At 48.1% G+C, this 13,118-nt stretch overlaps 1 protein-coding gene across 1 annotated transcript; it reads right to left on the reverse strand.

Annotated features, from left to right (window-relative positions):
* Positions 1-305: 305 nt before the first annotated feature.
* PIP4K2C (phosphatidylinositol-5-phosphate 4-kinase type 2 gamma) lies at positions 306-11,216 on the reverse strand. The gene is made up of 10 exons (XM_058557802.1): positions 10,985-11,216; positions 8,139-8,236; positions 7,373-7,469; positions 6,862-7,005; positions 4,210-4,356; positions 3,985-4,023; positions 3,282-3,395; positions 2,635-2,902; positions 2,363-2,466; positions 306-2,168 (listed from the first exon to the last, which is right to left on the reverse strand). Exons 1-10 carry the CDS (start codon positions 11,156-11,158, stop codon positions 2,088-2,090), a joined length of 1,266 nt encoding a protein of 421 aa, XP_058413785.1. The 5' UTR covers positions 11,159-11,216; the 3' UTR covers positions 306-2,087.
* Between the last annotated feature and the right edge of the window lie 1,902 nt (positions 11,217-13,118).

The raw sequence follows: 13,118 nt of genomic DNA on the forward strand, positions 1-13,118 counted from the left end.
GGGGGAAAAGAGAGAGTCATCTCGTCTCAGTTCCCCCTGGCCCCCCTATAGCTGAACTTCCACAAAGTTGGAGAATAAGTTTTCCATTCCCATGCACAGCCCTCGCAACCTTTAAGTTCACAACCATCTATCTAGAAACCCACAGCCTTAGTTAGGGGCCCAACAACTTAAAGATGAGAATTCTCCCTCTGGTCTCTGTACACCTAAGCACAGGCTTCCTCAGAAAAGAGGGGGGGAACAAGAGGCAGTTCTCTGAAGGAATTTGGATTCAATAATTTATTTTCTATATAGTGACAGCAATGGGAGTAAATACACAAGATCTTTTCTATTAATAAAACAAAAAAGATGAAAAACAGAAACAACTAATGAAGACCATACCGCTCATGATACATTAGCCACACGGTCAGAAAACCCATTTCTAAAGAACAACAGTTGCTGGTGTCATGGAGTTTTATTGCATTCAACAGGGGAAAGGTAGACTTGGAATGAAAAAGATCCATCAGGCTTCTGACAGGAAGGTATGATAGGGGCTCCAATCCTTCACTGGGGACTCCTCGTTACTTCCTTTGGAGTAGAAGATGCAGGGGAGAGAGGAATTCTCCTTTATGACCTCATGACTTCTGTGTGACAGATCAGTCCAGCCAGATATAGAGCGAAGAATCTTTGCATCCCCACAGGCCAGCTGCTGGTATACCCATCTTTATGTTTAAAAAAATGTAGAAGCTTCATGGGAGATAGAGGATAGCAAAAAGAATGGCTGCCTTAGCCCCAAAGGCATTGGGGGGAGGGGAGGACACTATCTCAGCTCATCAGGGTCCTCTACATTCTGAGACTATCACGAATCAACTCAACCCTCTTTGGAGGGGGCTGGGTGATTGAGTTATGGCTCTGACTCCTCTCTAAGGGTTGAGAGTGAAGATGACAAACAAGGCCATCTGTCCCCTGGGAGACACAGTAGCAGTATAAGATAGGACAGAAGAGAACAGAATAACAAAACCAACTGGAAAACCGGTTTGAGTAGGGGTCGGGGAAGGGAGTATGCTAGGTGCACACCTCCAGGGAGCAGAGGAGGTTCCCACACTTGAGGCTTCCTCTTTACATGACCAGGGTTGACCCAGGTAGTGATATTGCCTTCTGCTAGGACTAAAACCACAGGGATGGCTAGACACGAAGAAAGGAAATTTAACATGGAGAATGAACCTTACACCCCTGGCCCATCATCCCAGGCCGCACCCCCACTGAAGGGTTCCAGCCCCAAGATGGGTATGAGGTCCTGGTGAAGAGCAGCAACAGTCAATCAAACACCTTTGGAACGCTGTGGCCATCTCTGGGCTCCCGCACCCAGAAGTACAGGAGTCGGGGTGGAAGTGGGGTGAGGGAAGAGACTGGAGAGTAGTCAATCCTTGACATAGACCTTCTCCAATTCCCTGCATAATCAAGAGACCTCTTAGGTCCCACCTCCATGAGGTGCCAGCCTGCTGACCACTCTCCACCCCACCTGTGTGTAAGACTGGCCATGTCCCATCATATGTGTACATGCCAGCACCCACATCTGTAGTATCTTGAAATTCTTCCATCCCAGGGCCCACTGGGAAGGAAGCATGCCACAGTGAGTTCTATAAAGTTATCAGCAAAATTCAAATACTCTTAGTTCATCCCACACAGCAAAGTGCATCCAGAGTAGTTGCTTGAGCTGGGTCCATCTGTCCAGTCAGGTCCTGAAGTTGGCAAACAACCCCCTTCCCCAGCTCTTCCTATGTTATAGAAACAACAGGACACTTGACAAATCTCAAGGCACTTGGGAGAGTCAACAGTAACGCTCTCATGAAGCAAGCAGACTTGTTGGAGGGGAGGGCAAGGGAGGAAAACTGGACAAAGGGGAGAAGGGACGACGTATTTCTGAGGGCCAGGAAGAGCCCGCTCAACAAGACGGAGTTGTGGGGATGCAAGGAGCCTTAGCCTGAATTTAGCAAAGGAGGAAGAGAAGAAGTAGTGGCCAGAATATCCACAATTCCCCCAAGCCCCTCAGAACCCCACCACCTTGAACATAAGCCTTGCCAGCAGTCACCATGGAGTCAGGCAGTCTCTTAGGCAAAGATGTTGGTAATAAAATCCAGGAATCGCTTAGCATACTGCTCAGGATGAACAGTAGAGATCTCTGCCCCAGCCTGTGAGAGGAGGTATAGAACACGGTGTCAGGCCACCCCACGCCCCTTCCCCCCTGCCCGCCCTCTGTTCTACTCCAGACCGTTTCCATACCCAACCCTTTATCCTTTTGCCACCCCATTGCTCTGGCACAAGAGGCTCTCTCTTCCCAAATAACAGTCAAGACAGGAAAGGCAAGGCTTTGGGGAACCCTTACCCCATGCTTGACAGTTTTGGCTGCATGAGCTGCTTTCTTCTTGGCATCATACTGTGTCAGGATGTCAATAAGGCCCATGAAATACACCTCCTTCTGGGGGGCCCCTGGGGAGAGAGACCAGCAATGAAAAGCAAGTATAGCCCCAATCCCCTCTTCCCAGGAACCAGTCAGATCTCTTCTGAAAAGCTAACCAGCCTCTCTACCCACCACCCTGCTCTCTGTCTGCCAAGGACAACCCTCCCCACTCTTAAAATTTCCAGGATCTCTCTCACCCTCAGCACTCCGGATGGCGTAGACATCAATGAAGGATTCAAACTCTCCAGGACCCAGGGGCCGATGGGAATGGATGTAGCCGCCGATACCCTCAGGAGAGGTGCCATAGGAACCCACCAGAGCAGGAGGTCCTGTCGGGCCACAGTCCCCATCCCCCTCTGACTCCTCCTCCCGCACAGGCCCCTCCTCCTCTGGTTCAGAGCCCCGAATGATGTCGTGGATGCCCAGCAGAAGGCTGTAGTCCATGATCTTCAGCTGCACTAGGAACTGAGACCCCACTGACAAATCAGACACCCCAGCTCTCCCTCCCCACTCCCAGGTACCACCCTTATACCTCCACCCCTGAATTTCTGGGGCCCTCCTGGGGAAAGGAAGTGTAAAACTAGAGAGTTGGGAGTATACCATTGCCCTTTAGTACCTAAAAGTCCTGGTATCTAAGGTCATCCTTTTAGCTCATTCCAGTTCCCCCATCCATGGGTCCCCTCTAGGGGGGTGTCACATCTCATACCCAACTCCCCTACATGCAGAGAGCCCAAAGAATAAAGGGAAGGGGAGGAGTTCCCTCATATCGTGAATGGGAGAGAGAGCTAACCTCTGGGGAGCAAAAAAGGAAACAAAGCCCTTCCCAGAACACCCCAGTCATTACCTCCACATCTCTCTTTAGCTTCTCTAAAAATACTTTCTTCTCCTCTTCACCAATGTAAACTTTCTGGTTCTTGTTGAGAAAGTCCATATCCTTAAGGGTGGGCAATTCTTTAACCTGAGAACAGGTAAAGGGACATCTTGGTAATATATCCTTTCCCCCAAGGTCCCAGAGGACCCTGCTCTATCTAGGGCTCTGTCTCCAACTCAAGAGGCCTCTAGGGGAGGGAGCTCTCATGATCCCTCTCACCCAACTCCACACTGGGGTGCTGCCCCAGAGTTTGTTCTCACCTCCAGGGGCTTCCCCAGACCAGTCACTGCAGCTGTACCCCAAGTCACAGCCCACTACTTTCTGCTTATAGTTTTCAATAAAGACTCTCCATGCTGACTTTTCTTTCTTCTTAAGAAAAAACAGCTGCTTGAATAGGAGAGTCCAGAGTGGGAGGTGGAGGGTGGGCATTTTGCTCTTAAGAGTCTGGCATCCTCACCCATCCCCAAACCTTCCACATGGAATAACCCATGCCAGTGACAAAGCAGCTGTTCCCCCTGCCCCTTCCAAACAATCCCTGGATCAGTACAAGTTTACATCTTTTTCAGTAGATTAAAATAAGAATAAATAGCTGCTGATCCCTACCTCTTGATCCTAAGAAGATCCCTTTCACCTGCCTTCCCCCATCCCTCACCCTATCACCTAAAATCAGTATCACCTTTTCCTTATCGCTGGCTTCCCGGGACACTAGGGAGCCCTGTGGAGAGACCCAAAGACAAGTCAGCAGAAGTGGCTAAAGGAACAGTCAGCATCCAGCTCCTAAGATGCGTGCTCAAGCCCAGTCTTCTTTCCTTAAAATGAATGAGCCAGTGCCCTCCCAGGCCCTTCTCCACACTCAGGTCATCAGGAGCCTCCCCCTCAGGCCTGGCTCTCCTCTCCTTACTTTGAGGTCATACTTCCTGTGCACAGGAAGACGGTGGCTAAACATGTTGCGCATCACCAGCATGTAGCTGTCTTCGCTGTCCACGCTGACTCGGTACATGCCCAGGAACTGGGGCAACAGTGTGTTGCCATGGCACTTCACGATGTACTGGGGTGGAAGGGAGGAAGGAATGCGGAGAGGCTGAGCAGCAGATATACAAAACCCAGGGATGGGAATTCAAACACTACCATTCCAGAGTGGGGCAGAAAACTTCAAGTAGACAGGTTACAAGAAGGTCAAAGGGTGGGGGGGTGTTTCTAAAGATGCCCCTGGTTATTCATACAGTTTCTGAATCCACATCTCCTCTGATTTATTCCATTTGTATAATATCTCTAAATTTTAAAGTGCCTTCGCTCATTTCATCTTTATCATTCTTTGAGATGGGCAAGGTAGGTGTTATCCTTCTTTTAGACCCTTTTTGTATGCAAGTGGTCACAGAACCAGGATTAGAAATTACCTCTGCTTTTCAGTGAAATGATTTTATCTAGAACCAATGTTTCTTGGTGGGCTAGATTCTCACAGTAAAAATGTTTGCATGATGGCCTATAAATTTGGATTCTAAAAACAAAATTCCTCTTTTAATGCTACCATCTCTCTCTCTCTCTCAGTAATGCTGCCTACTTCTCTTCATAGCCAACCTCTCAGAAAATTAGTCAGCAATCAATCTACTTCCTATCTCTCATTCACACCTCAAATCAGTGAAATGAGATTTATACTCTCCTTTCCCCTCTGAAATCTCTCTGCTCCTCCCTCCCCCAAATCCCTCGGTTGCCAAATCCAATGGGTATCTGGTGATTGTCATATTTCAGCTGGGTGGCACTTGATACTACTGACTCATTTCTCCTTAAAACTCTCTTCACCCTCCGCTCCCATCATACCACTCTTCTGCTCCTCCTCCTCTCTGTCCTCAAATCCTGTATCGAATGAAGTAGGGCATAAATAATGAAGAGCATCCATCTACTCTGAGTCTCCTTTATAGGCTCTTTTCTCTTCTTGCTCCTTAAGATTCTGTCCTCAACCTTCTTTTCATTTCACCCCACACCTCCCTTCAATAATCTTATCTATATTCGTGTGGCTTTAATTTCTATTGACCTATAACTCTCAAATCTAGACTCCTAGTCTCATCCTCTTTCCTGAACTCTGTACCTCAACCACTTGCTGGACATCTGTACCTGGATGAACTGCAGAAACCCCAAACTCAACATGTCTAAATCAGAACTGTCTTCCTCCAAAAACCTGTTTCTTTTTCTGCTTCCCAACTGTTGGTGAATGGGTACCCAGTTATCCCTAACCAGGAATTTGGAGGTGCCTTTGCCTTAATTCCCACAATTCTCCCATAGGTCTTCCTTTCGATCTCCACTGCCATCACTCCTCCAGGCCCCTGTCACTTCTCACCTAGACTATTATAATTACCTCCTAACAGGTATCTCCACTCCCAGTATTCCCCCCTCCAATCCATTCCCTAAAATGCTTGGTGTTATTTCTAAGTAACATATATATCACTCCCCTACAAACCGCCTTCAGGATAAAGCCCAAACTCTTTGCGTGGCTTATAAAACCCTTCACAATCTGGCTCCTGCCTAACTATTTTTCGCCAATACCATATCCCAGCCACACTGAATTTTTTGCAGTTCCCCAACACCAAGCTCTCTCATGTTTCTGTGTCTTCACAAGTGCTGTTTTCCCTTGCCTAGAATGCTCTCTTCCACTTTGTCCAATGGTTAGTCTCTACTAGTCTTTCAAGAATCAGCTCCTATGACAACTCTCTCTAAAACTCTCTCTTTGAGCCTCCCAGTGCACCTCTTCCCCTAGGTGAGCTGAGATGCTCTTCCTCTGCAGCCCCAGAGCATTCTGTACATACCTCTACTATTGCACACATCTTGCTGTGTGCTAATGCTAGCTTACTGGTCTCCACCATTAGACCAAGAGATCCTTAAGGACCACAACCATTTCATTCACCTCTTTCTCCACTGCGTAACATAGGGCCTAGTAATAAGAGACATTCAATATTTGCTGAATAAACCAAAGACTCCTTTTAGAGTCTTTCATTCATTCATTGCTCATTGATTTTGGTGAGATTTTTCTTCAGTAGAAAGATATTTGGGCAGTGTTTTCATCACCAAAATATTCCAGAAACTCCATATTCCAAGTTAATCTGATCAGACAGAATAGCTTCCCTAATCCCACTTAGGGCTGGATATAATCATGGCTTTTCCCCTCCAATTTATCCCAGTTGTGCACTTATTCTGGTTTTCTCCCCAAACTGCATTTATTCCTAATAGTATATTTGGTGTTAACACCTCACCTAATTCTGACTTATTCTATAGTTAATACTTTGCTATATGTGTGTGCTTTATGTATTAATCCACAGGGTTTGAGATCGTAAGTACCAAATGATAAGGGACATTACTAAATTCTTCTATTTAGTCAAACACAAATAGGTACGGAAAGGCTTTTTTTTGAAATTCCTAGTTTTCAAAAACATGATATCAAGTGCTTCTTGGGGAAAAATGGGTTGTAGGGAGGAAAAGGGATAGGAAGTCTCCCCATGTGCTCTGGCACTATGAGTAGGGAGGAGCCGAGAGAAAGAACGAGGCTGAAGAGAGGCCTGACCTGGTGGTAGTTGGAGAGGTTGCTATGCATGTCAGCAATGTCCTCACTGGATACTTCCTTGATGACCAGAGTTCGATCATAGGAGATGAGGAAGCGACCATCACTGCCTTCAGTTTCACTCGGGGGACTTCGGGTGAGGGACACCTGGGGACACAGAAGAGGCCAGAGATCTTTTCCTGCCCCTTTATATGGAGATGCAAGTTATAGGATAATGGTCAAACGAATGCATCAGAAAGTGGATAAAACCCTGGTGTAAGAGGTTGAGCAAGGGTTCTTAATGTGGTGTCCATATATGGACTGAATGAAATTGAAAGAAAAATTTTTAATGTATCTACATTTTTTCCCAAGGACAGGGTTTATAGCTTTCATCAGATTTTTGAAGATTCCTGTGATCACAAAAAGGTAAAGAATAATACTTGCCAAGGCTCTCGATTCTCCAAACATGACTGTCCCAAGGATTCCCCAGTTGTTACGGAGAAAGGACTACCCTCACCCCATAAAGGACTCTCACCAAGTAATCCTGGTCATCAATGCCAAATCGATCACGGAGGTTCCTGAAGACCTGAGGACAATACTCCTTGAACTTGAAATGACTGGGTAGATTTTCCCTGAAATAGGGGTTTTCAAGGTAAGAAAACAAAGTAACAATATCGCTTTACATTTACATAGAGCTTGACAGTTTATAAAGCACCTTCACATATATTACCTTATTTGATTCTCATAAAACCCTTGTGAGGTCCTTTAAAGATATATTATTCCCATTTTATAGAAGGAGAGACTGTGACTCAGGGTGGCTGAGTGACCTGCTTGAGTCATATCACTGGCAAGTGGCTTCAGCAGAACCAGGATCTACTGCCCATCCAAACCGCAGCATTTCCCAAACGTCATGCAAGTTAGACATCCTAAAATCAGCAATAGGTGCCACTGTTTTGAATGGCATCTTCTGATACTAGGAGAGCTTAGAGGACGGAGGTATTTCTTTCAGGGAGTCCGTATCAGAAGCTAATAGTAATGGCATCTAAATATATTTCCTCTCTGGAATTACCAGGCTAGAGGAGAGATAAACTAGTACACACACATAAGGGTTTAGGAAACATTGGAGATTATTTTAATGCTTTCTTTGCACAATTTCTGCATGTGGAAGGAGATTAGACAATACAACTTGTCAGTTTCCTTCTAAATCGAAAACATTCAAGTTACTGAATCTTAACTCTTAAAATTATTTATTACTCTTTTCTAGGAAGGTTGAAATGAGAAGGGCGGGGATCCCCACATACCTGTGGAAAAGGTGATTGTTGACCTTGATCTTGGAGCTGGCCTTAAAGTCATCTGGCAGCAGCATCACCGGGGGAGGCACCTGGCTGAGCTCATTGATCTGATAAACCAAAACAAGAACAGGGAGGCAGTGAGTAGGGGTGTGGAGAGCTACTTATACACTGTGTGTGGGAAAGAGTCAGAAAAGGGCAACTCAAACCTCACTCCTTTAAAAACACTGGTTATGCAGGGGCCGGCCGGGTGGCGCAAGTGGTTAGGTGCGCGCGCCCGGGGTTAGCAGGTTCAGATCCCGAGCACACACCGACACACCGCTTGTTAAGCTATGCTATGGCGGCGTCCCATATAAAGCAGAGGAAGATGGGCATGGATGTTAGCTCAGGGCCAATCTTCCTCAAGAAAAAAGGGGAGGATTGGCATCAGATGTTAGTTCAGGGCTAGTCCTCCTCACAAAAAAAAAACAAACACTGGTTATGCATATACCTGGCAGAGGTGAGAGAATGTGTCTGACCTCTTCTGCTGCCCAACAAGGACTGCAGTAAGCAACCCTCACACACAGCCCCTCACACTTCCACCCCCGTGGAACTTCATGCTCACAACAGTCATTTTATATTAGGCAAACCCTGTGAGCAACTCAGGACTATTTTTAAAGCTGTGAGAAATTCTAGAGGAAAAAAACACCCTCTGCAGACTCAAGACACTCAAGACAAACAGTTCCATGCTCCATTAAAAACAAAACAAAAGGCATTTTTAAAGTACACAAGAGTTAATGGCTGCTGACGGGTCAACAGCAACAAGAATGAAATGGCCATATCCTGCAGGAGGCATCTGCTTACAAACAGGACCAGTCCTTCCAGACCACTCTGACCCAGTTCTCTGCAGTAGGTCCCCACCTGCCTAGGTGTAAGGTAAAAGAAGAGCAGCTGATTTCAGAGGGAATGCAGGCAGACGGAGGATATGAGCTCATTAGGAGTCTGTTCACTAAAGTCAAATCAACCCACAGCCCAAAGGATGCAAGCATCACATGCTCTTCTCAGCCCCCAGAATCAGGAGTCTGCTAATTCAGGGTGCAAAGGGAGCTCCTGTACTAAGAAATCCTGAGGAGATGTGCTTTCTCCCCAGTGTTGCCACAGTATCTTTCACCCACCTTTAATAGTGCACTTGTCATATGGTTCTGGTCTCTAGTTTATTTAAGTCCCCCCTAGATTGTGAGCTCTTCCAGAGCAAGGACCAGTTCTAGTCGTCTGCATCTCTCAGGAGCCTAGTTAGCACAATGTTGGGCACATGGTGGTCCAGAGTGTTTATTAACTGAATACATGTATGCCTTGCCTATCCTTACTTGATCGTCCCACAGAGGTTACGAAGCGCAGGCTAACCTAAATCCCACACACGGCAGCAAAACCCAGCTCCTCTCCTTCTCGGCAGAAAAGGAGGACAGAACATATTGCTCCAGGAAAAAAAAAAAGCCACTTGAGATTCCTAGCCTAAAATTCAACTATAGTTCTTCATGCCCCCTCCTCGGCACCTGCTGTTAAGCAGGCTGAATCATCACTAAGACATATGTTCAAGGAATTTCTCCATTACAGACACTTGAAGGAAATGTGTGTTGGCTGGAGGGTGGGGTGTTGACACTAAAGTATATATACCTAGGGAAGCTGAGGCAGGTCTTCTGTGTGATTCCCCCAACCCCTCCCAAAGGGATAGATAAGTCACCTCGAAGGTACATATGAGAGGCAGCTCTACCTCCACCAGCCTTGCCCATACCAAGTGCCTTAGACTGGATACTGGCTGATAAGACATTACCACCCAGGGAGCTGGAAGCACTCCACAGAGCTACAAATGCCAAAGGGAGCTGACGGACCCCAAATGACATTCTCAGCCACAAATTAAGAATGTGACAAAAATTGTATTCTTCCTCACCCCCTTCCACCTCCACAATCCTGCCATGACTGTCACCATCCAAGGAAGTTGATTTATAAAATACTGCCTGCCACATACCTTCTCCTGTGGCATCCTCAGGAAAAGAGATACACTAGCGTCTCTGGCCTCCTGATTCCCAGGCCAAACCCACACAGCAGTTCCCTGCTTCTAAAGTTCACCACCATAGCGTCCCCAGGACCAGAGGTCCTCAGTCATCTCTTTGGTGAAAGATGACCCCCACTCACACCAAACACCATCACTCCAGCCAGCACTGGGGAGGCAGTCAAGGCCAAAGGCATATATACATAAGTCCTGAGTGAGTGCAACCACTAGGCTCAGGGTGGGCCAGCTTCTCTGGAATGCTGTACCTCTGGAAGAGAAAGGAAGGGACAAGCAGGATTAAAAAGTCCCGGAAGCGTAGAGCTTCCCCCAAAGCCAAGGTTCATAAGTCAAGGACGGCGGCTGGAAAGCAAGGTGGAAAGGAAAGTGAACGATCCCCCTCACCCTGCTCCCCTTCCACACACACACACTCTCTCACCAGAGACCTCACCGCCACCAACCCTGAAGAGCCACTCCCCCTAATGTCCTTCCAGCCGGAGCCGAGCCGGGTCCTGGCCGGTCTCCGCAGCCTGGGGCTGAGCTGGACCTGGCAGGAAGGAGGCAGGGAGCTGCATTTCAGGTGGGGAAGGCGGAATTAGAGTGGAGTAAAGGGCGAGGGGGAGACAAAAGTCAACGTTCAAAAAAGGTCTAGAGCCAGAAGATAACGCTGGGGGCACACCTGGGGGTGGTGGGCGGGGACCAAGACAGCCGGGATGAGGGGTAAAGTTGTAGCGCGAGGGGCTCCGGAGGCGGGAGCCTGGAAGCAGGGACGCCCGGGGCGCAGGAGCTGAGGGGTTCGGAAGGGCCGCGGGGGGCTAGGGCCGGGTCTCACCGAGTGGGCTACGCCCCACAGGAACACGCCCACCAGCGGGTCGGCCGCCCGGAACACCTTCACCTTCTGCTGCACGAAATGCTTCTTCTTGGTTTTGGAGGCGAAGCCGAAACCTAGGCCGGGGGCCGCTGTCGCCGCGGGTGCGGTGGCCGGCGGGACCGAGGAGGACGCCATAGTCTCCCGCACACCCGACCGAGCAGAGCCGGGAGCGGCCTCGCGGCGGGCTCCCGACCCCGGAAGCGGTGCTCACCTGCGCCGCCGTCACGTGACCGGAGGCTGCCGGCAGGCGCGCGACCGGGGCGGGGCGGGGATGGCACCGCCCCCCGCCGCCCAACGCCCGCCGAGGGTGGGCTCACCTGGCGCTGGGGTGGCGCGCGGAGGCGTGGCCCCTGGGGACTGGGAGCGGCCACCGAGACGAAGGGGATGCGGCCTGGCTGGCCTGGTTCCCGCCTAGGTCTGGGGCTGCTTTGTTGCAAGGTCGCCGCCATCCGGTTTTGCCCAGTTTCTAGGAGTACTCCCGCCTGAGGCTAGCCCGAAAGACTTTCTTTACGAAGTAGGCGATCCTTTAAGTGGTTTTGATGTATTAAATGTGCTTTTAGAAGGACCACTCAGGCATCATTCTGGAGGGTGACTGGAGTGTTGCAAAAGTCTAGGCATGGATGATGAACTAAAAGAGTGGCTGTTGGGATGGAAAGAAGGGGATGGCATCGAAAGGTATAGTTTGATGTCAGTTTGGAAAATTCTTAGTGGATGTGGGGTTTGAGGGAAAGGGAGACGTTGACAATGAATCCCAGGCTTCTGGCTAAGGTGAAGAGAGATGATGGTGACAGGAAAAGAGCAGTTTTGGCGAAAAGATGAGTTCAGTTTGGAACGTGTTTTGAGGCACCTGAGGGCAACTGGACATATGGGCCCAGAGCTCAGCAGAATGTTCTGGGCTGGGGATACAGATTTAATTATTGTTGTGGAATCTATGGGTGTGAATGACACCTCCCAGAGAGAGCAAGGAAAGGACCAAGGGCTGATGAACATGATGTAGTCCACACAGAAATCGAAATATAATGATGTACACCTGAAATTTATGTAGTATTATAAATCAGTTACCTCAATAAAAAAATATATATATATATCATTATTTAAGGTAAAAAACAAAAAAACAAGGGCTGACCCCTGGTATAGACCAGCAACTGAGAAGGAGTGGCCAGGGAAGTAAAAGGAGCCGGAAGAGCAGGGTCACAGGAGCTTCAAGAAGGAAGGAGTGGAGAGCAGTGGCAAATGTCAAGGAGAGGTGAAGCAAGACAAGGATGGAGAAGTGCCCATTGTATTTGGCAACTAGTGACCTTTGGAAAGCAGCTTCAGCAGAACAAGAGCCAGAGCAAAGTGGGTTGAGGAATGAATGGGAGGTGAAGAAAGGAGGAAGGGAGGTGAAGAAAGGAGGAAGGGAGGTGAGGAAAGCCTGGGACTTTTTCAGGAAATTTGATTGTAAGAAAACAAGAAGGGGAATCACTTATACAGAAATACCCAAGAAAATACACTTTTAAAGGAGACCTTGCAAGGAGAAGGGAAGAAATCATTCAAACAGAAATTAACAAAGAAGATGCAATCTGTCCAAGTCTGCATCACTTTTAGTTATTTTATATATTGGGTGTATGTAAGTATCTCAAGAATGAAGGATCCAGAAGAGACTTGCTTTAGTCCAGAGACGGGAGATTTATCACTTGTCAGAAGGGAGAAAGGAAAGGATCTGTGCAGATATAGGTAAGTGTGTAGGTGTGGGAGGAGATGAAATGAATTTCATGCTCAGACGCCTTAACTTTCCCTTTAAAGCAGACAAAGTTGTTGCCTAAGAGAGGAGGTGAGAAGGGATCTTGAGGAGTGAGAGTTTAGAGCAGCTGCTCTGCGGGTGGGAGAGGAAACTGAGCAGAGATACACAGGAGGAACGTGAAGCAGCACAAAGGTCCAGTTAGCTCTGTAGGCTGTGTTTGGTTGCCCCAGTGTTGTTGCTGTGCGATTTCCTCCACTCATCTCAGAAGCTCTGAGGTATGAACAGAGAAGACGGAAAGGGGTATGCTCTAAATAGGGGTGAGAAGGGTGATGGTGGTAGATGATCCTGGGACAAGAGAATTGAACTGTTGGC

Source organism: Diceros bicornis, chromosome 17, assembly GCF_020826845.1.
Source record: "Diceros bicornis minor isolate mBicDic1 chromosome 17, mDicBic1.mat.cur, whole genome shotgun sequence".
Taxonomy (NCBI): domain Eukaryota; kingdom Metazoa; phylum Chordata; class Mammalia; order Perissodactyla; family Rhinocerotidae; genus Diceros; species Diceros bicornis.

Bases quoted from the DNA above. Each gene is read 5' to 3' on its own strand.
- PIP4K2C (XM_058557802.1), bottom strand. From the start codon at position 11,158: ATGGCGTCCTCCTCGGTCCCGCCGGCCACCGCACCCGCGGCGACAGCG. The intron at 8,237-10,984 runs GTGAGACCCGGC...TTGGTTTATCAG, and splicing joins TGTGGGGCGTAGCCCACTCG to ATCAATGAGCTCAGCCAGGT. The intron at 7,006-7,372 runs GTGAGAGTCCTT...CTGTGTCCCCAG, and splicing joins TTGATGACCAGGATTACTTG to GTGTCCCTCACCCGAAGTCC.